This window comes from Eurypyga helias, unplaced genomic scaffold (genome assembly GCF_000690775.1).
Source record: "Eurypyga helias isolate BGI_N326 unplaced genomic scaffold, ASM69077v1 scaffold36702, whole genome shotgun sequence".
In the NCBI taxonomy this organism is placed as follows: Eukaryota; Metazoa; Chordata; class Aves; order Eurypygiformes; family Eurypygidae; genus Eurypyga; species Eurypyga helias.
The window spans coordinates 25116-52139 of record NW_010234688.1 but is presented as its reverse complement, the minus strand read 5'-3'; the positions used below and the strand labels follow the sequence as shown (position 1 = coordinate 52139).

Genomic DNA, 27024 nt, shown 5'->3' with positions numbered 1-27024 from the left:
CCTTGAGCAATATGTTGTCTGACTTTAGATATCATTTTGTCTGTGAAAGATTGGTCCAAATTTGTTACACACTCAGCAGAAAATACAGAATCAATTTGCCACCCTCTTGTGAATTTTAGCATATCATTCAGTAATGATGCCTGAGACTGAGAAGGGGTAGAAATGTGCTAGACAACACAATAAGGGGGGCACATGGCATTTAACAGATATTTCCACTCATCAAGGGGAAAGGTTATGTCAAAACCTCTTGACAGTCTCATTCTAAAAGTTTCTAATTCCCATTTATATTATAAACTGCTTGTCAATATGTGCTAAGAGAAATTTGGCCTTTTTCTGCTGATGTACAAAGAATCCAAAATATCATGTGAATGCACTAGCTGCGCTAAACTAATTAGAAGGGGAAGGCAGACATTTTGCCTCACTTTGTGACCCTAGTTCCTCAGGTGAAAAAGCAGTTAATTTCCAGCACTCACAGTTCACATAAACACAGTAATTTATACCAGATTTTGTTTTTCTGTGTGCCTGATATACCGGATTTTCAAAACACAACAGGATGGGGTTTAGCGATTTGAGAGATGGCAGTCAGGAAAAGGCATTACACCGAGCGAGAAAAATTGATTGCAGCGGCACTTCTCACAGCCACAGACAGCGAGCCACGCTCGGAAGGAGTCAGGGAAAGCCTGTAAGGATGAGTTGTGGTACCCTGTGCCTGATGTTACCTTTCTGTGGCAGCTGTGCATGGTCATGACTTCTCATCAAATGGCATCACGGCTATGCTTGAAACAGAGGATTTAGTACCTGATTTGTCTCAGTCTCTTGCGCTGTGATGTGCATGCACGCAAGCATTTGAATGTGCCTTTGAACAACCCCTTTGCCCTACGGTGGGGTTGGTATTGCTTCCCTAGTGATAAACTTTCTTACCCCTGGTGGAGGAGCGTACTGAACTGACATAGTAATGGTCACAAATACCTATCCTTGCATCCCAGAAATAGAATACTACCAAAAATGCTGCTGCTGAAGTCAGTGGACTGGCATACATTGCAATCACTTTGAAAAATTTTTCTGCTGCTTTTCAGCTTCAGTTTTTGGGGTAAACACAGTCTTAGATTTGCTAAAGGGAAAAAAAGACAAAAGAAACACAATTAGATAAAGCCACCAACCCCATTTTCTTTTAAAGCTAGCTAATATACAGTAGTATAAATGTTCTGCTGTGGGTATCATTCAATCTTTCCTGTTCAAGATGTTCATATGTACTACAGAATATGTATAAGTAATCTTTCAGGCAAGAGTAGAAAAATGTACTCCTGTGTCTAAGGTACATAACCTCTAAGAACCTTCTCTTTTGATAAATGAGTATTTGAGTACTGCTTGCACCGTTGGTTTTATAGTCTTTTCAGGAGTGTTTGATAGAAAGCTATCTTAGACCAATGTCCTGGTTGTTAGGGTGCCCCCCTGAGAAGGTAGAAGATTTCAATTCCTTCATGTGAGTACATATTTGATTCTCAGTCTACCAAATTGTTACTAAATGTTCCGGCCACAATCCAGAGACGTTGAGACACCCCCATTAATTTCTGCTTTGTTTATTAAATCCAGTCCAGTGTTTCCTTTGGTTTTATTAGAAATAACTGAAAACAAAATGTTTTCTAAGAAGAGGAATTCTTCCCTATGGTAGAAAATAAGAACATTAAATTTCATTCTTTTGGTTCAACCACAGAATAATATGTTTAAAAAGAAAAAAAAAAGATTTGCCAAGCAAAATATGCTTAGCAGGAATTAAAGGTTAGCTTGAGAGTTTAAGCTTTATACTGGCCTTCTGTTTAGAAATCAGTTTTAACTTAATTTATTGTCCTACAAATACCACTTTTTATGCTTTTCGCTTTATACCTCCACCCAATCTTATTGAGCATCGTGACTTGAAACACTAAAAAATAAGTGCCAGCAGTACTTAGGGAAGCTTACAGTCCCTTTCATCACATCCCAGGGGCAAAGCTGGAGCCTCTTCCCATTTTATTCCATAACCCTAAGCAAGGCCCTCACACCAGATCCTGAAAGCAGTTGAGCTCTTCCTGGAATGTCCAGGCAGTCTCGCTACTGAAAGGCCTGCAGAGTTGTAAGCTGGCGATGTGATTTCTTGAAGAGGTGCCTAATACTCTTGCAGGAATCTACCAGTGGTATCTGGTATCTCTAGAAGCCAGGGATTTCACTGCTTGTGATCTCTGCTTATGCATTGGGTAGTCAAGCAAAAAAGGTATTTGCAAAAGACACAATTTTTTTTAGCTAAACAATACTCTATGGCTGTTGAAGGTGTTGATTTTACATTCTCAGCACTGCATATCGTTTCCATTATGTTATTTTCAGCAATGACACTGTAACTGCAATAGCTCCTCTTTTCTCTTTTGTTTCAGTTCCGCCTTTTATTCAGCCTTTTGAATTTCCACGGTTCTCCATTGGGCAGCGGGTCTTCATTCCCTGTGTGGTGGTGTCTGGGGATTTGCCCATCACAATCACCTGGCAGAAGGACGGCAGGCCAATTCCAGCCAGCCTCGGGGTGACAATTGACAACATCGACTTCACCAGCTCCTTAAGGATTTCTAATCTTTCACTGATGCATAATGGGAATTATACCTGTATTGCTAGAAATGATGCAGCAGCTGTGGAGCACCAAAGCCAATTAATCGTGAGAGGTAAGTAGATGTAATTAGTTTGAAGGGCACCAATTAAGCAGAATTCATCAGTATTTTGTAATGACATCTGTTCAATGGGAAGTATAAAAAAGAGGAAAATATGGTAATCCCTCTCTTGACAGCAGAGAGCACAGAACTAATATGACTTTTTCTATCTAAGAGTCTCAAAACAAATCATTATCACTAGAGTGCGCAGTGTGGATGGGCGAGTCACAGGATTGACTTCCTGGAAAATTTTGTGAGGCTTAAGCCTGTTCATAGGGATCAAGCCTTTGAAATGGAATCAAATTTCTTTCTGTTACTGTTTTAGTTTGATTATCCCCATTTTTTATTTAGATCAGCCTCTCATATAACATTATGTCAGTAGAAAAGCAAAGCATTGGTGTTGACTTCACAGGGAAAAGACTGTCCCATGTTACCATGTTGTTCTTTTCCTTATTTATGGTTATAATGTATTTAGCACAATTCATTTGTTCATGCTGACTTTACATTTTGCCTTGAATTAGAGGTGAATGTAGTTTCAATAAGGAAGTACGTTATGTGGAAAAGACCTTTTAGAGAGATGTCTTGCCTTCAATAACTTCTATCTTCCAAGTCACACATTAGCCAGGTTCCCTACAGATTAAGGCTTGTGATACATTTTCAAACTTACTCTGCAAAATTTCAACGAAGTAAATTGCTTCCTTTTCTTTCTGAAAGTGTTTAAAATTTTCTAGGTGTTTAAAATTCTCATTTTCAAAAAATAAGACACCTATACTCTTCACTCTCCACCCTCTTGCTATCAAGCCATTAGAATCATTAGAGAAAGAGGGCACATATTGTAATACTACAAGTGACCGTGGTTATTTCTGCCTGTTGCATGCCACTACATCTCATATCTCCTTCCATAAGTTTACCAAGACAAATCTTAAAACAAATCGTGGACTTTTGTCGTCTTTTCCAGTTTTTTTTTTCTTCCTCAAACACTCATTTGAAGTAAACTTTCTCAACAGCTCTCCATTTTAATTCAGATCTTCTTACTGTATTAGGACTATTCTTAATGGATTATTCTCTAATTTTCCACTTACAGAATGTGTATGCTTATTTTTTTAATGCTACTATTACCAAAACTTAATGGCAAATAGGTCCATTTTTTTTCATGAGTTTTGATATGAATATTACTTTAATGACTTTTTTTTTTAAATCACTGCTTTTAATATTTTATTATTCAGTACAGACGTCTATTACTTTCCCCATCTATCCAGTAATTGTGGTTTAATCCAGTAGTGGTTTAATTAACTACATGCATTTAATTATTCTTTTCCTAAGCTGTTCAGTTAACTTTTAGCCCTATCCATCATTATAATAGTATAAGATTTGCCTTACCTTCTCTCTTCCTGGAGAAGGGAAAGTTGACAGCCTCCCATCACAGTCCACTGGCTATGTCTGCCCTACACAGCAACGCTGCATCTAATAACAGCTGAAATCATACCTGATATACGGTTATATGCAGTACTTGAAGTGATAGAATGAACCCTGTAACATCTCTGTATGGGTTCCTATAGGCATTTCATCAAAACAGGGATGGTAGGGTGATATGCATCCTTATTTCAGCACCAAGATCTATGAGGCTATAACTGCTCAAATGAGCCCACATGTAGGGATTTCTGCTCTGCACTCCACTGACCAGGGCAAGTCCTCCCTTCCCCTGATAGTGTCCCTGTTCTCTGTGCCTTGCCTGGACAGCTGCTGGGTGCTTGTACCTTAAGGAAACCCTTATAAACCCATGGGCATGATAGTGGGTAGCATTTCACCCTGTTTTGCTCAGAGGCTTGGAGTCTCTGGAGCCCTAGTCCTGCAACCTTTTTGGAGGTTATAAGGGCTACTTTATTATTCCCCTCTTGCTTATCTTTCTGCCCAGCTAGTGCTCTGCAGCAGCCTCCTTTAAGCCTCTCTCCTCTCTCTATGTCAACTTAAATGGTAATGTCTTAATCAGTTTACGTATGCATCTGGGATAATAGCTCTCACTCAGAGGGAAAAGGGGAAATATAATATGATGTTTGACCTGAACTTTCTGCTAAAACCCTGACTGTATATGGGTAGACTTAGAAGTAAAATCTAATCCAGTCCATCGCTAAGATGAATAAAGAAACACAGGCCAACTATTCATTGCTACGTTTGAAATACTGAGTACACAAACTTCTGCAGAATCCATACAGCCACATAAACTTTGTTTTTACAGCTTGTGACTTTTTCCCTCCAATGTTTTATCTGTCAGATTGCAGGTATCTGTTATATTTTTAGCATTCATATTTTTCTGTTAAGTTTTAAGTCTTCTAGATAAATTTCCTACATTATTCCCACAAATACTGTTTTTCATACCTATTTCATGCCATTTTGCCAGGCGTATTAAGTGGCAGAATAAAAACACGCACCAGTCTCCTAAAATCGGTGGGTACCTTATAATAAATCCTTATTGCTGTTCCCATTATTTTGTGCTCTATAAAAGCAACCAAGTGGCAATAAGGAGCACTAAAAATACCTGGCCAGCAAGGCTGGATTTTCCCTGCCTTAAATATCAGAGAAAGATAACTGGCTTCCACAGAGTTTCCTTGCAGAGCATCACATACGAGATTGAAGGAGCGTGCTGAAGGAAAGGAAGTGAGAGGACAAAGCTTTTGAGCTGCTGTGCAGCCCTGAATAAGAAGTTCTCAGTGCACTCTCAGTTCTCTCTGCCATGGGTTTCTTGGCAAGGACCTGGAAATTAGAGTTAGTCACACTCTGGACATAGAACTGACAGTACTTCTCCCCTTCACAATTTATTGGCCAATTGCAGGCAAATCTGAAGAAGGGAAAATGCCTCCAGTGGGGCTGAAAGCCTAAAATCTTAATGAAAAGAGATGATTGATTAGAAACACCTTTACTGAGTGTAATACTAGAGGATCTACTCACATGAGCCCTTCTGCAAACACAAGAGGTGTTCCAACTGGAGTCTGTATTCAGCCACGAATATAAATCCACAGCAAAACAAGCTTGATTACTCCTAATGCTTATGGAATATCTTTTAAAAGCTCATTAATTACCCACTGGGAGAAGCCAATAGCTTCTCAGTCCATCTTCACTGCATCTAGGGACTGCATGTAGGCAGTCCATGTGAATGAAAACTCGGCTTTTCTTCTTGGAATTTTGTACTCCACCAGGTCCCAGCCTGCAGTTCCCCTGGAAATTCATCAAAAATGTGCAAGGTAGAAGGGTTTCTCAAAAAATCATAAATCTTTCTTATTTTGATTATTTTGTTTCTTGTTGGAAAGAATAGGATCCCACCATGAAAGCCATCTATAGAAATTAAGAAAACATCTTCTCTGTCAACTATTATATGATCATGTGGAATTAATTAAGGCTTTATTCATTAGGGCTGTCTTCTAAAGAGTGATTAAAATCTACATAACACAATCTAATATCATGTGTTATTAATTTCTGTAGTGTTCCCTAAAATGGGAATGAAGAAATTATGAAATAAAAAGCAGTAAAAGGGATTTTAATTGGTAACCAGAAAGAAAAAAATCACAAATGTATTATCAGCTCAAAATTTTTTGGATACTGCCAGAAAAGAGAATTCAAACATAGTAGGTGGGTGTGTAAATAATGTTTTTAAAATTCATGTTAATGAACGCATCATATATTAAAATTGAGATAAAGTCTTTAAATACCTAATAACCCCCCTGGATGCATTTAGCACGTTAAGTGTAAATGTGTTTTCATTTTGTGCTTGCCAGGAATGTCAAATATCATTAGATAGCTAGGTACCCAATGAGGAGTCCCTGAGACTTGAACCTTCCAGATAGGAAGTGAGTATTCATCTCCTTTCTGATGTTTGCCACTGGTGTGATGTAGCGAATGCAGTTCATGATAGAAAAGCAGAAGGAAAAGATTTATAGTTGCAGCTGGTGTCAAAACTATTTTCTTTGCTGTTGTTTACACTGCAGCTTTGAAGATTATTCTAGAGTGATTCACTTAATATTTAACATTCTCATTAGTCAAACCTGATCAACAGAAACCACTAGGCACTGTCTCATTTTTGCAAAAGTACATCCTTTTTTCTTGAACCGCGTAGCAAACGGTTTCACTAAACCAGCTAAATTGACCTTCTAGGTCCAATGACCAAATTTAATAACTGTTCGTCTTTGCTAAAGTACAGTGTTTAATGATCTCATTCATTAATACATCAGTGGTTGCTTTAGCTGATTAAATTTCTTCCATTATTTTGACAGTATGATCTAAATGTAAAGTACAAATATTCCACATAAAAATGAAACATTGTATTCTGGACAATGTCATAGATTATTTCTTAACTCACTCCAGTAGCCCACCAGAGGAGTTTGTGTTAGGAGCCTTCACAGTTGCTCTCCCGTGTGATGTACTAACCACTAGGAAGCCTGAAGCACTTGCACAGATTTGAAGTCCAGGAAGGAGTATGTGAGTTTTTCTTCTGGTCCCTGGCATAAAGCACAGTCAGAAAGGATTCTTGGATTTGCAAAAAGCAAAATTAAATCAGGGGATATTAGCACGCACTCATAAATCGATTTTACTCGGTAGCTGGTAAAGTCCATGTTTGCAAGCAGTGATGATACTGGTAAGCAGTATCTTTTTAGAGTATCAAATCATGTTTTTCCATCTTATCAGGATAGTTTTACACGAGGAGATAATAAAAGCATTTTCCTTCCCTTAAAATGGCACTATGACATTCATGTTATCTTCAACATCCTATTCCGATTGCTCTTATCCTTTGTTTTCCCTTTGTGACAGCCTAAGACTTCTAGTCATAATATTGACTGAAAACACCTTTTTTAGGTCCTTTGAGTTCAGCCATTAAATAGCTGGCATCTGTCAATTTATTGCTCTTACACTAAACAATTCAACAGCTCATTTCTCGTCACAGATCCGTAGGCTGCATTAAATGGGAGAGCCTAACAGAAACTCACTATTAAAGCAATTTTAAATGCCCTCCTTTACGAGCTCAAGGGACTGTGCTGCAGAAACAAGGGTTATAAAAGTAGAACTGTTCAGCCATATCTGTGAGCTGCTTCAGAGTATCTCACTTCTACAGGGGCAGAGGAAGCCTACACCTTTGCAACTAGAGAGAGAGGAGGAGAACTAATTGCTTTTTTTCCCTCCATTAAATCTACTTAAGCTTATCAGATAAATTAATTTTGTTAAATTCTTACTAAGCAAATTTTCTTTAAGGGCTAATGAATTCCTGAAAAATTATGGAAAAGGGAATGCAGCTTTATAATTTAAAGCTAAGTATCAATATCAAGATCAAGTAGTTAACTGCATTGTTGTCCAAAATACGGCAGCACATAGCACTGAACGAGTTATTAATTTTAAATGAATTTGAGAGGCAAACCATCAATGAGGAAGAAAAATGTAAAAGTCTCTTCTGTTTACCTATTAATCATTCCTTCATAAGAAGAAAAATCTTGTGGTTTTACCAAGGCAGCAATGAAGAAACAATTGAAAGGTCATTGAATGAGTAATTTTGTTTTGCTGTAGCATCTTTTTTGGTTTCTATTGACAATCTTAAGCATCAAGGGTTTATGCCTTCAAAATCAAAGCAGTGGTTGGCATTTTTATAAGTAGCCTTCTAGGAAGGCCAAAGCTTTACTGACTATAGAAATTGTGTCTGTTACTGGGTATGGGCAGAGTTTTTGACAAGTAGGGTTGAAACATGATTTTTTATGGAGCAGTACAAGCAAAGATGAGAAAATTTAATTTCCACATTTATCATTCTGGTATCATTCTGCATTAAAAGTAAAGATTAAAAATGGGAATACCAAGAATATCTGAAAAACTTATGGTTTATATATATACACCCAAAATACAGTGAAATCAGTATAATAAGAAGCCCTGTTCAGAGCTTGTCAGCTTTAAAGACACAACACATTGAGCACATCTACATGCGTTCATTAGGCATGTGTAAGGATGCATTTCCAGAGAAACGCTCAAACCACATTTACACTTGGCATCCATCTATTTTTTTTCCAAATATGCCCAGAGGGATTGTACTTTTTTTTTTTTTTTTAACAGATAACAATGCAACTAATATTTTAAAGGCTGAATTGCCCCGTATGGAATAAAGGCAACTTGCTTAACTTTTCCAGAACTCTCTGCATATGTCTACCCATTTAATATAATAAATTATTTCCTGAAAAATTAGCACTTCTTGCCAGTGTCATCCATATCAAATAAAGAATATAAAGGAAATGGATTTCAAAGGGAATGGAAATAAACCAAAGCAGTTAAAAAGTTTTGTATTGTAAGAGAGATTTTAAAAGACATTATACTCTTCACACTTTTCAGTGGTAGAGGAGGTCAGTAATTTTCAGTCACTCTATGGCATCATTTGTAATTATTCACCTGTAAGACTGATACAACTGAGGTGTATTTTGGTTTTGGGTTGGGTTTAGTTTTTGGGTTTTTGTTTGGTTGTCTGTTTGGTTGGTTTTTGTTTGTTTTTTTGGGGTGAGGTTTTTTTTGTTTGTTTGTTTTCCCTCTTTATGGATAGGCAGGTTGTAATTGATTTTTTTAGAAGCTGTGAATACACATTTACTTATAGTTACCAAAGTGAAACAAGATGCCACCATGCTGACTCATATAAAATAAAACCTATTTGTGCAACTAATTGTACTTTTCACCTGCTTCGGAAAATATGTACCTGGGACTCCTTCTGAATTTGATGATAAAATGAACACAGAACAGTGCGAAAAGAGCTGCTGAAGCAAATGTCTCCTGTGAGCAGATAATTAGAACAGGGAGGGTAATTGCCCAGGGCTGTTGTTGCCACGATTTCATGTTTGATGCTTACCTATCATAAATTAACATAGCATATGATTTATGTTTGTCAGTGTGGCAGCTGTTTGGAAAGCTGAAATGCTTGACAGCACTAAATACATCTCCTAGTACAAAGGTGTCTCTCACCTCTATTAGTGTTAGTTCCTTCCTCTTCTAGGAGAGCAGTGGAGCTTCTTTGTACATAGTTACACAATAAACAACATTGCATTATAGCTGTAGGATTCAATGAAAAAAAGGTCTGGTTATAGGAATTGTTTTCTCCCTGGAAGATTGCTCTCCTCTTTTAAAAAACAGTTGTGTCTATGAAGGTGGAAAGTTGGAAGGGGTCTGGATGATGGAGGTGAAGGGAGCAATGCTAGAGCCATTGTGAGGAGGGTTTTCTGCACTTGGAGAGAGTATCTCAAGATGCCTCCAATTTTTAGCATTCCTGTCCATGCCAACACTGGCAGCTCAAGTTTCTCCTTAAGAAAAACTAGGTACTCTTTGATAAGGAGGTGCTATTTGCTATGTGTGTGTTTATACTGACAAAACTTTAAAGTTTTATAATATAACATTGGTGCTTCTTCTGTGCTTCTGCTGCACAGTTTTTCTGACGTGTAAGTAGTATGGTATTCATGGCCATGAGGAGCTGTTTCAGGACCTGGGGCAAATAGTCACTGTACTGGTGATTCCCTTTTATTCTGCCTTACATTTCCTTATGCTACAGCCCTCTCCCATACTTCCTTTCTTAATTTCTGGTCCTTCTAGAGAGGCAGGTGGTGGGGTCTTATGAGGGTTAACGTAAGAGCTAGGAGGGATGGTTGGACCCTTTGTTCTGTCCCCTGCAACTTTCAGACAAAGTCAGCCCTGGCTAGACCTGCGGATCTGTGAACCCATGTGTGTCCCTGCGTGCATACGCTGCTGTGAGGTGAAGAAAGCAAGGAACTATTGGTATTTCTCCTTTACTGTGTTAGATCTGAATGTTTTGCTGTACTTGATTTGAGAGAAAAAACAAAATCTGCCACAGGCTCAGTCACATTACTACGCTTTCTCTCTAGCACTGTAAGAAATGACAAAAAGAATAACATGGGATAAGGACACAAATAATTTATTTTTTTACTCAGGTATTTACTTCTTCATATTCTGAGACAAAGAACAGGAGGTCAACAAAAATCTGTGACCTTAACTGACTTTAATACAACCATTAAGCACCTTTAATATTCAATACCTTTTGTGAGTTTTCAGAGTTTTTAGCTTTTCTTTCGAACTTTTATCAAATCTGCAGGTTATATGGAGACTGGCTTTTAGTATCTGGTCTTCATGGTAAACTATAAGTCTAGCATTGTCACAAGCTGTTTGCTTTGGTGTATATCTGTATTTAAAACATGTAGGCTTTCTCCTTGAGATGAGAAGCTCTCATTTTATTTATGTATAAATACACACTTAGAATAAGTCTAATAATATGTATACATTGACACACATCTATTTCTAATAAGACTTCTCCTTTTCAACTTAATGCAAGCAAATTGTGTTGAACCTCTCTATGGGTGTTTGGAAAGAAAAGTCCTATCAGACAGAATTTATGGTTCTAACATCATCATTCTAATATGAAGTGATCTGATTGCTATTAAAAGGTGTTATTTTTTAAGGTTATTTATGCTGCATGATTTAAATCTTCTTTTTCTAAAGCTTGGTAGTTCACTGTTACAAAAAAATATCCAACAAACACAGTTGTTCTTAGACACCTGCCAACTCTCTCCCTTTGTTAGAAAGCATTTCTTTTCTGACCATGACAGTTTGATTCATCTCTTACTCCATTTTATAACCTTTTCTGTGGAGAGGTTTTTATTAGCTTAATTTTTGTACCCTATCAAGACCAGTGCTTTTACTGTGCCTGGCAAGAATTACTTTGAGATTCTGCACAGAAAGTAAATAATTACCTAAACCCAACTTTACTATGACACTGGATCATCAAAAAGCTGTTTTTAATTTTTGCTTTCTGCTATGAAATATTATGCCTCCTTATTTGACTGGTCTGCCCTTTTGAGCTACCTGGTAAGCTGCACAAATTCTCATGGCTTCTTTTGCTTCCTCCTGCAGTGCCCCCAAGGTTTGTGGTTCAGCCAAGTGACCAAGATGGGATCTATGGGAAAGCTGTAATTCTCAACTGCTCTGCAGAGGGTTACCCTGTTCCTACCATTGTCTGGAAGTACTCAAAAGGTATGATTCCTCCTGTGATCAATGGGGACAGATAATGCTGGTTTAGGAACAGTTTACTCACCTGTAAGCTACTGGTTTAATCTTCATGTTGTCAGAGGCTGTCAGGGTACAGTAAGGGTACAGTCATGTTTACACTGTTCTTCTACCATTTTCCTAAGCACGCAGTGCTGGCCATTGTCACAGGTGCAATGCCAAGCTCAATGAACTTTTGGTCTGTCTTACAGAAGTCCTGGAGCTGTGAATGTGTGTCTGTGTTAGCTATTGCCTCAGCAGGCAAGGGAGGAAATGGGCTGCTGAGAAAAAGAGATACTGCTTTAATTGAAACAACCTCAGAACAAGGTTCACTGGCAGCATTTGGCTGATTTTTTTTCCCCTTCAAAATCCATGATAACATGGCCAATCATATCTTTTCAGCAAAGAAAAAAGGTCAGGTAGCATTAGCATAAGCAGTAATTCAGTATGCGCTTTACATAATGCTTTAACATTTTCTTCTCATGTAACAGAGCATTAAAACTGGCCCCACTTGACCCTCAGTAACCATAGGAAATTGACTGCTTTTTAATTAAAATATGCTGCCTGCTAGATTGTGTCTTTTTACCAGTTGTCTTCTGGTTGTTTTTAGCAGGAAAACAAATTCTCCAAACTCTGTATACGGTCTACTTGGGTTAACTCTTTAAAAAGCAAAACTAGTTGCTGTTGAGAAGAATTCCTTATCTAATGCTCTGTGTTGGTTTTGGTTTCCTTAGGACCTAAGTCTGAATTATATTGGGGAAAAAAAAAAAAAAGTGGGAGAAAGAGAAATGTTCATGTTAAAGACTATATTTGCTTTTACTGATAAATTCTGGTTTGTGACAAGAAGGGTGCAGGGCTCCAAATGCCATTAACCTCAATGATATATGTGGTTTTAATTATGAATATAGGTCACAAAGAAGTTATTCTGTTTTGTTGTGTTTGCGTGCCGAGGGAGGACACCAAGCCAAGCTAGCTGAGTTGTAATTAACTGTGAAGAGATAAGCAGCCCGCCTTAATAAAGGAGAAGCAGATAGTGGTTTGATTTTAGTGACACTCTACCATCAAGTGACTGCTTCTAATAATTTCCATTAACAGTGCTGAAGTTTTTAAGTCAAAGAAAATTTTAGTAGGTGATGTAGGCAAAGCCATCAAACTGCAGTTTCAGTTTTTGGTCAAAATAACTCTAGGTGAAAAGGTCAGTATTTTTACAGAAGCCTGCATTTTACTAATGGATGACTGCAATTTAAATACCTAGTCTAAATAAGGTGGTGTACAGGTCTGTAGGATATATGCTATATCTTCCCTTAAAGAGACGTATATAACTGGTTTGTGAGCAAGGTTTATGCCAAATGCTGAAATAATCGCTGAGACGAAACCAGCAGGAGTATAACCCAATCAGATCATAGCTCATTTGTAGGTACCACCACAGAGTAGAAAAGGCATCTGTGATTTTGTGATTTATGAGCAGGTAGTTCTATTGCAGATTCATCCATGCAGTTGTGTGTGATAAGCTGCTGTCATTGCTTAAGAAGGACTTTGACTGTAACAGTGGTAATAATGTGTGTGAAGAGTAAGAAGCATTTGCAAATTGTTATGCAAAATTTTGCCCAGTTGCTGCTATCCTCAGAAGTATCAACCCTTTCCCTTCTCTGGGCACCAAATTGTCCCCATATTTTTCATATGAAGAAATTTAAGAAGTGAGTGCTTGCATCTACCTACTTGGGCAATCAATTACGGACAAGTAGAGTTAGTGAAGCATAAATCTACTTTTAAAATAAATGACAGGAAAAATGACTTATTAAAGGAAAAAAGCAAACAGGGAAAGGAGATATACATGTGACTAAAGTAGTTGAAAAATCAACAGTAGAATCTGATTTTTGCAAAAATATTATCCCTTTATCATTTCTAAGTCCACAGTATCAGCCACCAGAACCTTCAGTGTAACTATAAATTTCCAAAGCAAACTCTTCTAGGACTAGAATAATTTTTAGTATCCATGTGTGGCCTTTTTTTAATATTCTAGATGTTCTATTCATAGGTTGTTATAGCTTGCTATTTTATACTAAATCATTCCCCATAGTATTTATTCATCGTATTTCCTTCTGGGCTGACTCAGCCAACTGCGTATAGTAATTAATGCTCACAGATATCAATTTTGTGTACAGAAAGTAGTATAAGAGAATTCCATTGAAGAAGACTACCTCATGATTTCCCTGAAAAATCCCATCTCCTGCTGCCAGAGTAGGTTGTAAAACCCTGTGTTTTAAGTACTGTATCTTCATACACTATTAAATTGTTCTTAATGTTGAAGGAACCTTAATTTGTGGTGGTCCTCCGGACAGTGTAATATGCTGACAGTATGGTGGTATCCTGTTCCCTATTCTCTAAATCACCCACTGTTTTATATCCAAGGAAAGGTAGGTTCTTCCTTAAAACCAAAGTTGATACAGAAATCTTTGGCTTCCTGTCTTTTAATGGACCTTCTGTTTTTACATTACTGCCAGATCTAGCACCTCATGCCTGAACAGTGTTCTGAGCTTTATGTTTCTTTCCTTTTTATGGTATTTTTTTATAAACGGTCCAAATAAATACTGTCTACAGACATTGCAGAACAGAGATTTTACGTGTCATCAGTCAGTCAGCTGTAGGAGGATACAAGCAACACAGTCACTGATGTGGGTTTCCACATTACCCAGAGTTTCATAAACAACGTCCTAGAGGTCCCTTGAGAATGCCATGTTTACTACAATAGACATCCCTCTTAGTCATAAGAAATTCATTTGGTGTATGCATAAGGGATGCATACTTGTATGACTGTTCAGCTGTAATTGTCAATAATTTATCAGCCTCTAAATGTACAACAAATGTGCCTTTTTACCCATGAGTGGTCTTAAAATCTCCTTCATTTTCTCTCCCCCTCCTTTCTAGTTCTCCCACTCCTGTTTTGTGTTCTTTTTTCCCCTTTACCTTTAACATGGAAAAATTATTGCTACTATTCTATTCCAACAGTCTTTCTTCTTTCCATTTAATGAATTCAGGCTTGTCAGAGAACCATTCTGTTTGTTCTGCTGATGCCAGAAACCATTTGTATTTTAATTGGCTTGAGCCTCCAACAACAGGAAGCTATAGTTCATTCCTTATTTAAAAAAAAAAAAAAAAAAGATTAGTTAGGAAGGAAAGGATTTCTCTATCTAATCTGTTTCTGTGGGGGTCTTGCTTTAGGTGCTGGGGTTCCTCAGTTCCAGCCAATTGCATTGAACGGTCGCATCCAGCTTCTTACAAATGGCTCCTTGTTGATTAAACATGTGCTGGAAGAAGACAGTGGATACTACCTCTGCAAGGTCAGCAATGATGTGGGAGCAGACGTCAGCAAGTCCATGTACCTCACTGTTAAAAGTAAGAACTAAAACACTTCTCTGTGATCCAGATATTACTATTGAGTGAAAAAGGCTGGTCTACTGCACCCTTAGTTCAGAGGAAGTGGATGGGGGGGAAGGAGGGTAGAGGTTGGTTTTGATGGTTTTAATTTAAGGTTGGTATTCAGCTGCATGCAATAGCACCTGGAAGTTAATATGGTTAATAAAAAACCTTGTTTAGTAGAGGAAACAAGGGGGATTTAAATATGAAAAAGATTAACATCTTATTTCAAAAATTTGTGTCAGGTCTATGAGCTACAGCTGAGTAATGAAGGGGAAGTAACAAAATTCTTTGGTCAAGGGTAAAACAAATACAGTACAATTACAATACAATGACTGTAGGTACCATAACATGCTGTAACATACTATAAGATATTGTAGATACAGCCACATTAGTCATTTTGAGTTAGCCACTAGCAGCTAACTTTTGGAAAATGCATCTATTTCTGTTGAATCTGGAGTGCATACACAACCTATCTGTACTTTCTAGGCACAAGAGAGAAAAACAATCCATTTTTTAGGTACATGTTAGCTACAACTCCTTCAAACATGAACATAGCTGACAATATAGAGGAAATACTATTTTTAAAAAAGCTGTAAAGATAATGTAATTTCTCACTAGAGAAAAGACTATTGAAACTTCAGCATGCCAGATGTTCCTGGATGACCTATTAGACCAATACTGAACCTCTTTGAAGTTCTCAGTTGTCATTAGCTTGAAAAAATGTTTGCTCTTGAAACTAAGAAGATTTTTTTTTTTTCTGAAAGGAAGGAAAATCCAACTTATTCTCAATTGGAAAGCTACACTTTAGACCACTAATGCTTAGGTTTAGGGGTGTTGGTTGTTTGATGTAACATCAGAGAACTAATAACTGAGTTCTTTGGATGGAAGAGTGTCAACTTTGTTAGGATTGCAAACCCCAATACCTCAGATGTCCTTGCCACTCTGATTTACCATAGTGGATTCCTCTTCTGAATAATAACACAGTATCCCAACCTCTCAAGCAAGTTTAGTAATTGCATACTTTTTTTGGGGTGGGGGGTGGATCAGTAGAAGTCCCAGCTTCTATGGTTTTCATAATTGGCCATTTTTGGGCCAATCTTCAACTGTAGTAGCGATGCACAGCTGTAATACGCTACAGAAAAACAGCTTTCCTCTGTTTGGCAGCTATGCACACTGCCTGTCTGATCACTGCATGCAGTTTCATGTGTGATAAAAGAGCATCCCTTATCAAATAAGAGCAGGAGCTTCTCTGGAGAGTCAGTTGCTGTTTGAATCTAATGAAAACCCTTCTGGCTCTGAGATAGCAGGTAAACACATCTGCACACCCTCACACACCCACACTAATACACGTACTGCTCCAGCACGGCTGTTAGAGCAAACGCCGTCACCGTGTCAGTGCGTGCATAGAGGAGACAACTTCGGCTTTAATAAAGTACACGTTAAGGACAAGCTGCTTTGGAAAGTGACTTGAGTGGAAGTGTGCTGTGGTGGGCTTCAGGTATAGCTGGATCCCCTGCTCTGGTGGCGTGGTTATGGCACATAATACTTGCACCTGGTCAGGTGGAGGTACTCCAAAGTGAGGGCCTGTACCCACCTGTATTCTCTCTGGTACTGTACCTTGTCATTCATAGTTTTCTTTTTCTCTGTGTTTATTCTGGCTCTTTTTCTCTCTCCCCCACAAGCCTGTTTCTGGACCCTACTCCTCAATCTAGCGCTACTGCTAGATAAAAATATTGTGTTTCCTCCATGAAATTCAGTGTTCTTAATTAGTTGGTCTTAATTAGATCCTGCTCCACAAGGTCACCCTGAATACCTTTCTTTACTCAGAGGCAGAAGGGGAGACCTGGCCCAGTTGTTTCTGGGTGACAAATTTGTTAATTAACAGCCTTCCAAAACAAAGAACCATTAACATCAATATATTTTGTTGTGCCTTCCTTGTGACAAATCGGCTTCCCATATTCCTTCAGTCTATATATGGGTTGTCTGTGAAGAGTAGCTCAAATCACCTGATGAAAAAGGTAGAATGGCTTAGTCACTGATCGTGACACTAGACTGCCTCTCAGAAAGACATGGAAGCAGTCTCTTTAAACCTGCCTTCTTCACTTCTTAACTGTCCCTCGTACCACAGATACCTCATGTATACAGATGCTAACCATTGATAGCATCACTGCAAACTTCAAAAAAAATAAACCAAATTCTTATGTATAGGTGATTCTACTCCTCCACGTTTGATAAAAATTTCCACTACTCTCTTAGTAATGTTTCTGGATACATTTTTTGCCTGTCATAGATCCTGTGACAAATGTCTTAAGGGAGACTGGATGCTTTACTCTTCCAGAATTTCCATTGTCACATGTATCTAAACAGAAAAGCTATTGACCTTTGATGTCAAAAGAGGGTAGACAAACTTTCTGTTTGGTAGTTCAGGAGTAGACAGAATAAACATTGACCTAATATACTTCCATGACTTGCTACTTCTAAAACTGACAGACTTTTTCTTAGTGAAAAACTATCTCAAGCTGTAAACCAACTTGGCTTTCGTAGTAAAACTTTTAATGCTAAGAAGGAAATGGCAGTACTTCCAGATGCACATTTATTCAGTGCCTCAGTGTCTCAGTTTTTGTTGCATGACACCTTCACGTCAGAGAAGCTGGTCCAATTTCTTGGTTGAAGGTAGATTGTATGAGGAGCGAGTGGTGGGAAAGAAAAAAAAAAGGAAAAGTAAAAGCTTCAAGAATACTAACAGAAATGTGAAAAGAAAATGCTGCTAGAGTCAATGCTGAATTAGGAACCACAAGGTTAGAATGGCAGCTGTGAAAACAGGATCTTCACTTAGCAGCTATTATTCTTCTCCATCTCTTTTCAAGAAATGGACATAAAATCATGATCAGTGATTTTTTTCTCTTCTTCTGTACCAAGGATAAGTAGTTCTTGAATTCCTTATTCACTAAGACATACAATATTAAAAAATTATGAGAGAGATCTGGAATAAGGATCTGCTGCTGTCTTGAGAAATGACTCCTGGTGTTTGGGATGAGAAGAGGTTTAAAGAATTTCTATAAAGGATAATGAGCCTTTAACATGAAGGGAAGTACTGAAATTATTTAAAGGTTGCTTGGGAGTCACAAGGGAAGAGATGTCTGCTTAAAATGGACTGCCTGCCTGCCTTCATCTGAATAAGCGTCACACTTCCTAATTCCACTTTAGGGTTATATATCACGTGATAGAATAGTACTGTGAAAAAGTTCCCTCCTGAAAAGCAAGCTTTTATAAGGTATGTGTGTTCGTATGTAAATAATCTGTTGGAGGCCATCATGTTAGCCCTGCCCCTTTTCTAAATCCATCACTTATTTGGATGCAAGAGTGGAGCCTGAGAAGTTTTATTCTGATCACCAAAATATTTCCAACAAATCCTGTCTGCCAAGAAAACATAATTGCTTCGTTCACTTTCCTCTCAAATATGTTTCTTAACTATTTGCATTATATGTGTTTAATACATAAACCTAAAGCCATCAGTCAGACCCACACCTCCTTCCAGCAGGAACACACTAATCCCAGCAAATACTTCTAAAGCTGAAACCACTTAAACATAAAAAAAAAAAAAAACCACCAAAAAAAAAAAAAACTTTAAAAATTGTTATCTGTTGCAGGAGCTGATGAAACAACAGCTCTACTGCCAAAGAAACTAAAGATAATAGTAGTTTTAAACACAAATAAACCCCAAAGATGCTTAAGAAGGGAGATTCTGAATCTGGTGAACCTGTGTCCTCCACTGCGAGCTACCAGTTGTTCCACTGTATGGCTGGAGCACTGCAGTGTTTGTTTATTAAGATAGATAGAAGTCTACACCTGGCTTCCTATGGGAAACTTTATCTGGGCAGGTTAAAGGCACGCTTCCCACGGGGCCAGTCCAGTGAGTTTGCTCTGCTGCAACACCCACAGTAAAGCCAGCAAGCTGTGATGGAGAACTCTCTGTGCTCTGCTCACCCGAGTGCCTCTAAATGTTCATCTTGGTCTTTAGGAAAATAATTCCTTGTTGAGAAGATAGGAATGTTGAGATCTGTCTGATTGCTACTTATCCTTGTGTACGAAAAGAATAGCATTTATACATACATGCTATGCCTTTGTTTATGTCCAATTTCTCAGTAAAAATGCACATATCACACAAGAAGTCCGTAAGAGTAGCATTAACTGTTCTGTATTTGCAAAGATAGATTGTCCATGATATGTTGTAAAGGAAGATAAAAATCACCATCTCTGCCGTCTTCAAAAAATGCTGATAGGAAGAATAGATATCCTACGATGTCAAATTCAACTGAACTTAGTTATTTTGATGCTTCTTAAACTGTTGTTCCTCCATTTTTTGCAGTCCCATGTTCTGTAAATAGTGTTTTCCGTGTCAAAACAAGATTAAGTCCCCTGGTCTCACTGTGTACTCTGTTTTACTGTTTTCTTCTCCAGACATTCTGCCGTCTTTAAAAAAAAGGTTTTTTGGTTTTTTGGTGGGTTTTTTGTTTGGTTGGTTGGTTGGGTTTTTTTGCTTCTTCATACTCATTTTGTGGTTATTTCAGAATAGATAAATTTGGCCAAAATTGGTAAAAATCTCAAATCTCTCTGGATTACTTGTAGGTTCTCAGAATTAAAAAGTAAAGGGAAAGAAAACCAAAAAAAATTAATAATTTCAATGACCTGAAACTACTCATATATCCCACAGTGTCTTTTCTCATGAGCTGGTGAGCTGCCCTTGCCTACCTTTGCCCTTATCCTCATGATACCACCTATTTCCTGGCAAAGGCAAAAGCTGTGTGGAATATGAGGATGTGAACGAACTACAGTACAGCTCAGTCTAAATTCCGAGTCAGTGGTGATAGACTGTAACACGGTCTATCTGTTTTAATTACTTATTTAGTTTGATTAAATGCACAGTCTAAAAGATGCTGTAAGAAAACTACTGTAAGTCTTGGAAACGGGAAAATTCTCCCTAGACAGAAGTACTTTCTCTTGAGAGTAAAACAGACTATTTTTTTCCTAATGAGGCCCTCCCACTACGAGAAATGAACAGGGCCTGGATGCTGTTCTCTGCCTCTTCAGACCATTGGCACAGCTTTGATTTAGGGACTTGCACTTTAATCACCCATCATGTGTCATTACCCCGACAGGCGGCAGCAGCCGCAAGATACAAGCTCCAATAAATTGCACTGAAAATCGCTGAAGCGATCCTTTGTTGATTTTCCTTTACAGCTATTCAATGGCAGATCAGCTGTCATAACAACACAGTGCCTGTGGCAACAGGGTGAAATTAAACGTGAAGTATGTTCAAGGTAGCGGGTAGAAAGCTGGAATATCCCTTTTCTTCTGTACATTCAAATGCTTTCCACTTCTCTCAGTAATGCCAAGCCTGTGGCAATTGGCTAAAACGAATGCTCTCTCTTCTAAGATAATTGCCAGATGTACTGCAGTACAAATACTCAAGTGCTTTTGTATGCAAATCTTCGCAATACTCTCATTCAAAGAAAAGAGGGGAGGTAAGGGCTTCTTTCTTTTTAAAAAAAAAAAAAAAATTCTAATTGGGTGCAAGGAGAAAAAGAATATAGCAGCCTCTTTTCTTCAAGGCTGGCTGCACAGCAATGTTTCTAGCAGGAAGATGAAACAAACTCCTCTACAGCTAGCTAGAAAGTGCACTGCTCTGCTGCATCTTTTCCGTTTGCATCAACACTATCATATTGATTGTTGGGTTTGGGTTTTTTTTTTCAGGATAGGTGCCTCTCTCAGCTTTATGTTGCCCAAATAGCAACTTTGAAAAGAAAGTATGGGTGAGGTTCATTTTTAGAAGTTTTCTTTCTATTGAATTTTTCATAGTGGTTACAGAATATTAAGGCTTTCTTGAAAAATAAGCAGTTTAACAAAGTTGTGATGATTTCATCTTTTGAATACCTTCACATCTTCACTGTTCTAAAAAAGCCTTGTAGGGCATTGGGATTCAGAAGGTGTGTGCTCTAGCTGCCGTTTTGTTTTCTCCCATTACTGAGCACATCAGTAATATTTAATCAGAGCCAAACCACAGATATTTTAACAACATGCCCTCCTTTCTCAATCTTAATACCTCTTATGTCCTATTAAATTACTTGCTTATTCAGAGAAGGTTTTACGTGGGTCTCAGATCGCATTGAACTTAGGGTGTCCAGGTTTGGCCAGCTGTGGTCAGTAGATTTCTGAGCAGGAGAGTTCATTTCAGATAAAGGATTACAGCTCCTATGTCTTTGAACACTGGCTGAAACAAGACCTGAAAATAATGTCTGCTCTGCTGTCCTCCTCCCAGTTGAGATAGTGGTGTTGCAGTGATTGATACAAGCTAGATAGGTAGTCCATTCATAATAAACTTCATCAGGAAAGTAAGCCCACAAATTTCAGTATATTGTATTTGGCATAATACTGCAAAACCTACTGTGCTAGAGTATAATATATGGTAATACTGAAAGGTTTTTATCTGGGAGGAAATATTCTGGAAATTATTCTTACTGGTAGCTTGGAAGGTAGTTTCCTTGAAAGAGAATTTAAAACTTAACTATTCAGATTTAGTCTTGCCTTGAAATGTGAATGAAGGCATTTCTGAAACACTTTTAAGGAAAATATAAGCCAATAAGCACAGGATACTTGACGACCAGAATTTCAGGATTACTCATCTTTGAGTTACTCATCATTCATCTACCAGGTTTAATTTAGTAAACACTACTCCTCCTCCTAGTTTGATAGGTCAGCTGAAACAGTCAAAATTCTGATGTTCATGTTGACTTTGTGTGGCTGCAAAGAGGTTGAGAGCCCCACTCCTAGCTTTGCCACCCTGCACCTCCTGGGCCCTGTACCACCTCTAAGCCTCGTTCAGGAGAGCCATCAGAGGCCACCTGATGGTGCAAGTCACTGCTTGACCCTCAGCTGGCTCTTCTGGCTGGAACAGCTCTGCAAGGCACACTCAGATCATCATATTCAGAAGTGCAGCAGTGGAGCTATGTCAGTGGTTGGAGCTGGATGGGGTGGCATTTAGAGGCTGTGGTGACATTTACCGTATGAATCTGGAACTGAAAGGTGAGAGAACTATGCAAATTATGAAATGGTTCTAAATCTCGAAGCCAGCTACACAAAACTGTCTTAATACAAATGTTGTTAGGACATTGTTCTGATAGGTTATTTCCTTTTTTTTTTTCTTTAATCCCTGTGGTAGAGGAATCATGACTAAACACTAACCATGTCCATAACTCAGTTGTAGTGTTTATTGATTTATCTAGAGTCAAACTGATTTCCAATGCAGCATGTATATAGGTACCTGGTAACATTTTTCTTGACTACTTACCTTAAGAGGCATTTAATGATTATAGTGCATCTAACTCCCTGGGTTTTTATGCTTCTGTTTTGTTAAGCCAAATAATTTTCCTGAATAATATTTTAAAATATAGATAATGCTGTGAATATTACTTCCATTTGTGGGGTGGGGGCTGTGTGCAGTGTGTTTGCTTGGTTTAATGTTGGCTTCTAGTGGAGAAAGTGCATGCATGATCTATTGTTGCTTATATCTATATTTGCAATGTCATCAAGTGTTGGGCTTATATCTTACTAACAAAGATTAAATAAACTTAAATCAAGAGGCCACTGTAAAGCAGTAGTGAGACGTAAATTAAATTACTGGGTATGTGCAGCACACATGATTATTTCCACTTCCAGAAAGCTAGCTGTTGGACTACTGTGTTTTTCCTTTTCCTTTTTCCTTTCCCTTCATCTCTTTTCTCTGTGTCTATTCATGCCAGCTTTCAGGTATGTCTTCTTGGTTAAGTAACCATATTCCAGCAGGACAAAGTCTCAGGCCCAAAGAGGATGGTATTTTCATGCCTCAATTTTCCCTTCACACCCATCAGTGCTTCATCCTCTTCCTCGCTGTTGTCATTATGCAAACCTCACATCTCTGCCATCACTTCCCTCTTTTTTCAAAATTTTTTTCTATTCCACATTCATTCTTCTGTCTATCCATTACAGAGCTCCCCATTATCATTCTCATGTGAGTGTAGGATTTGCAGAATGCTATCTGCACAAGAAACAGTGGAGTCTTAAATTACAATAATCCTTCTCACATATCAGGAAATCTTCTGCAAGTTGAATGACATAATCACAATCTTTTTCAGCCAAAAGCTATGTTTCCAAAGGTTATTCACTACATTTATTATTGAATGTCATCAGAACCTGCATGATGATTCTTTATAATTTTCCTATTTTCTATTTTCTCTTTATTTATTTATTTATCATCACTGATTGTTTATTCCTATCTTTAATTTGATGTGAAAAATTAACTTTTGCATTAAGAAAAGGAAATAAAATGTCAATGAGCTATAATTAAAAAAAAATAAATTTTACAATACCTTAAAAAATATGTAAGATGTAAACTACATTTGAGGATCAAGCGACTTAGACACTAATTCAGTCCCATACATTTTTCAGTATAATTCTCCTGTAGTAAAAGTCAAATGTTTAAAAAGGTAGCTTACATGCAAACATTTTATGCTTTGGATAAGAGTTTAGTTCTTAAATACAATATAAAAATGTCGCTATTAGCCAGTCAGTCCTCTACAACTGCTTCCATCAGTGTGATTTTAAAATCTTTTTAAAGCAAGTAATTTTGCCTTCAAATATAAGGTGTCATTTTTTTGTAGTACTTTCTTTTTCTCCTCAAAATAGTTTTTTGAGAATTACATGGTAGCTTTGTTCATAACCCTCTGAAAATCCTGTGATGGTACTCAGTATAAATACTGTATATATATACTGAAATAACCAATATAAAAACAAAAATTAAATTTACATCTGGGAGGCATAAAGAAGGAACAGAAAATGCAAGATGAGAAGAAGAGCTGTTTACAAGCTGAAGATGCTATGTACAGGAGAATTTAAGGCATTGCTTCCTATACCTCTTCCTGATGTGCGCTTCAGGTATAATGAGAAGGAAGGATTTGCAAATGCAAATTTTCTTTCAGCAGTGTAGATGTATTTTCTTTGTGGGAAAGAGATTTCCTTCACCCTAGATTATGTTCCTAAACATTAAGATTCAGCCTCTGCATCAGCATGTGAGCTTCCATCCACATTGTTCGGTCAGATAATTGTTTGGTATATGATGATTGAACATGTCTTGATCTGTTGCTTTTATGTTTCTTGGGAAAAAAAGGAAGTGTCCATTTATGGCCACAACAGTAGATTTCTACATGTCTTTGTGGTATAGATAACTAAAAAAGCATGACTCCATTTTTAGATAAATCTTATTAGGACCCTGCTAGGTTAAGGAATTAATTGATTTGGTCTGTCAAACCAGGAGCTAATGAAAGAATGAGCTCTTATTGTTGGCCTAATTATTTATGATGAATCTAACCAAATCCATTTTTTCTTAACTGTCTCCATCAGGCCGAAGAATAATTAATCTTAGATTCATTGTTGTTTTCTTTTCCATACTGATTTAGAATATTTGATTATTTAAGATTTGTATTGGTCAGATAGCATGTACACCTTTATGACATTAATTTTTACCATCTCTATCATCATTTATTCAGTGCTTGGCTTCCACCTGGAAAATTCCTGGTAGCCCCTGGGAAAGTAGTGTTGTGTACATGAACACATGACAAAATTCAGAAAAGAGATATGATTTTTCAGGAAGGGGATGAATGCTATAGTTACAACTAGAGTTCTTGGTTTGTGAAGCAGTACTTTCTTAATGCTCTTTGCTTAGCTGTAATGCAGCTTTCGAAGAGGCACATTAAATGATTGATCTTTGGCTGATTTGTTGGAAGTGAATGATTTCAAATCTTTGCAGCTGTTGTAGATTGACCCCGGCTGGCTACTGAGCCACCACACAGGCACTCTCTCACTACCCCCCAGCAGGATGGGAGAATCAGAAGAATTAAAAATGAGAAAACTTATGTGTTGAGATAATGGCAGTTCAATAAGTAAATCAAAAGTCGCACATGCAAGCAAACCAAACCAAATTAGTTAAAATAAACTCCTAAATCATGTTATCAGTGACTTAGCAAGAACATTTTTCTACTAACTGACATGTCATACTGAGATATAAATGCCTGAGAAACAATCCTGTTCCCTTACCTCCATCTCTTTCCTCACAAAGGACAAAGGTTTTCAAAGGATCAAATGACTTTTCTGAAAGTTAGCTGACATAAACTTGTGACCAGAAAATGAGAGACAGAAAAAAGAATAGCTCAACAGAGCTATTACATAAGTACATTTTGTTACAAATCTTCAGAGCAATAGGAAGATCATCTGTTAGAGGGTTATTTTTCCTGGCTTTTAATTACTAGTCATTGATGTTGGTAATTGCACACATGTACACACACAATAGTGCAGCAGGATTTCACTTCTGTAGTCTTATCTCAAAACTGGCTTTTAAAATGACTGCCTATTACTGTAAGTGCTCCGTAAGAAAGCAGTGTTCTGCTATTTTAGTCTTACTTTGCAATGCAGCATAACTGTTGCATTTACAACTGGTACAAGTTGGCTTTTTGCCATGCACTTAGAGCCATAAACCCATACTTTCAGCAAGGAAAATCTCCAGCTATCAGATTTTTAAGCGGTGACTTGCCAAGCTGAAATAAGGAAGAACAGACTTTTTGTAAGTGGTTGCATAGTGTTGTTGAAAATTCAATTGCCATTTGCTAAATACCCATCTCTAAGATTTAAATAATAGTTGAATGAAGTTCCTAGCTTTGAAAGAAAAGCATGGACCTAGATGATGAGGAAGGTACATAGCAAATCTCGGTGCCCTCAGGAATTTTGTTGACTGCATGTAGCACCTGTGTCTGTTCCCAGATGTATTTCAGGGAACTCACTGGTGGAGAGACAGATAAAAATGTGGACTTCTGAGTTTTGATTGCTTATAGTGACCTTTCCTTTCTGGATCATCTTTGTTTCAGCATTCCTGGCAGAATAATTCATTGCACAGAGGTGCTAACACTCTCCCTTTTTGGTCTTAAGGCTTTCAGTGTGAAACTGGTAGACCTCCCAGAACACTTAGAGAAGTGTTCAAAGCTTGAGAAAGAAGTTACAGAGTAAGAAGGGCAACTGCATATGTATATATCCAGTGTTTCAAGACTCAGAGCAAAGTTAATGATGCATATAAATCATTATTTATTAAATATATGCAAAAAAATCTGTACACCCAGTCTATAGAAACAATACGCAAGAGGCAACAGGAAAGTCCAAGAAATTGACATTGCATGGTTATAAAGCAGTTGGACAAGAGGGGTGTGCTCAGGTCTCTCAAACTGCTCTCTTCCAGTTCCACAACAGAAGGCAAGGACCTCTCACAAAAATGTTTATTGATGTTGTTTTGTAGGAAACATCCCCCCCACCCCTCTTCCCATGTCCACCCCCCATCCTCCAGTCCCTGTTCTGGAAAAAACTAGCTAGTGCTTTGTGCACCTTTGAATCCACTTCAAAACTGGGCTTTGGGGGCTGCTGGGAGAAGCAGGTCTTGCTTATGGTTCCCCAGCTCCCTTCTATCCTGTTTTAATCTATTTGGAGGATTCAGCACGATCCAACCTTCATCGGTTGTGCCTTCTGCAAGCAGCCTATTTTCAAATGTCTTCACAGGGAGCCAGTCTCATCCTAATCTCTTTAGACACATTGTAGGCAGTTTTCCTGAGGACTATGTGGCAGGTTGGAAATTTCAGTCACTCCCAGCTATTTTTGTGTAGCTGTTTCTGCATGAAAATATCTCCCTGAAAATACTTTGTGTGTACCCAAACACAGCCTTGCGAAAATCCAAATAAAACAAAAAAGTCTCTGTGGGATTTTGCTAGCCTTAAGGGAGAAGAGTGGAATATCAGGCTTGAAACTA

General features: G+C 37.9%; 1 protein-coding gene across 1 annotated transcript in view; it reads left to right on the top strand.

The window, feature by feature from the left end:
• The window catches only part of LOC104505811 (Down syndrome cell adhesion molecule), a gene marked incomplete at both ends in the record, with an annotated part of 63739 nt that overhangs the window by 14634 nt on the left and 22081 nt on the right, over window positions 1-27024 (top strand). The window contains 3 exons of the mRNA XM_010146526.1: window positions 2406-2684; window positions 11595-11714; window positions 14949-15122. Of these exons, the coding sequence (XP_010144828.1) occupies window positions 2406-2684; window positions 11595-11714; window positions 14949-15122 (573 nt within the window). The remainder of the gene's footprint in view (window positions 1-2405; window positions 2685-11594; window positions 11715-14948; window positions 15123-27024) is intronic.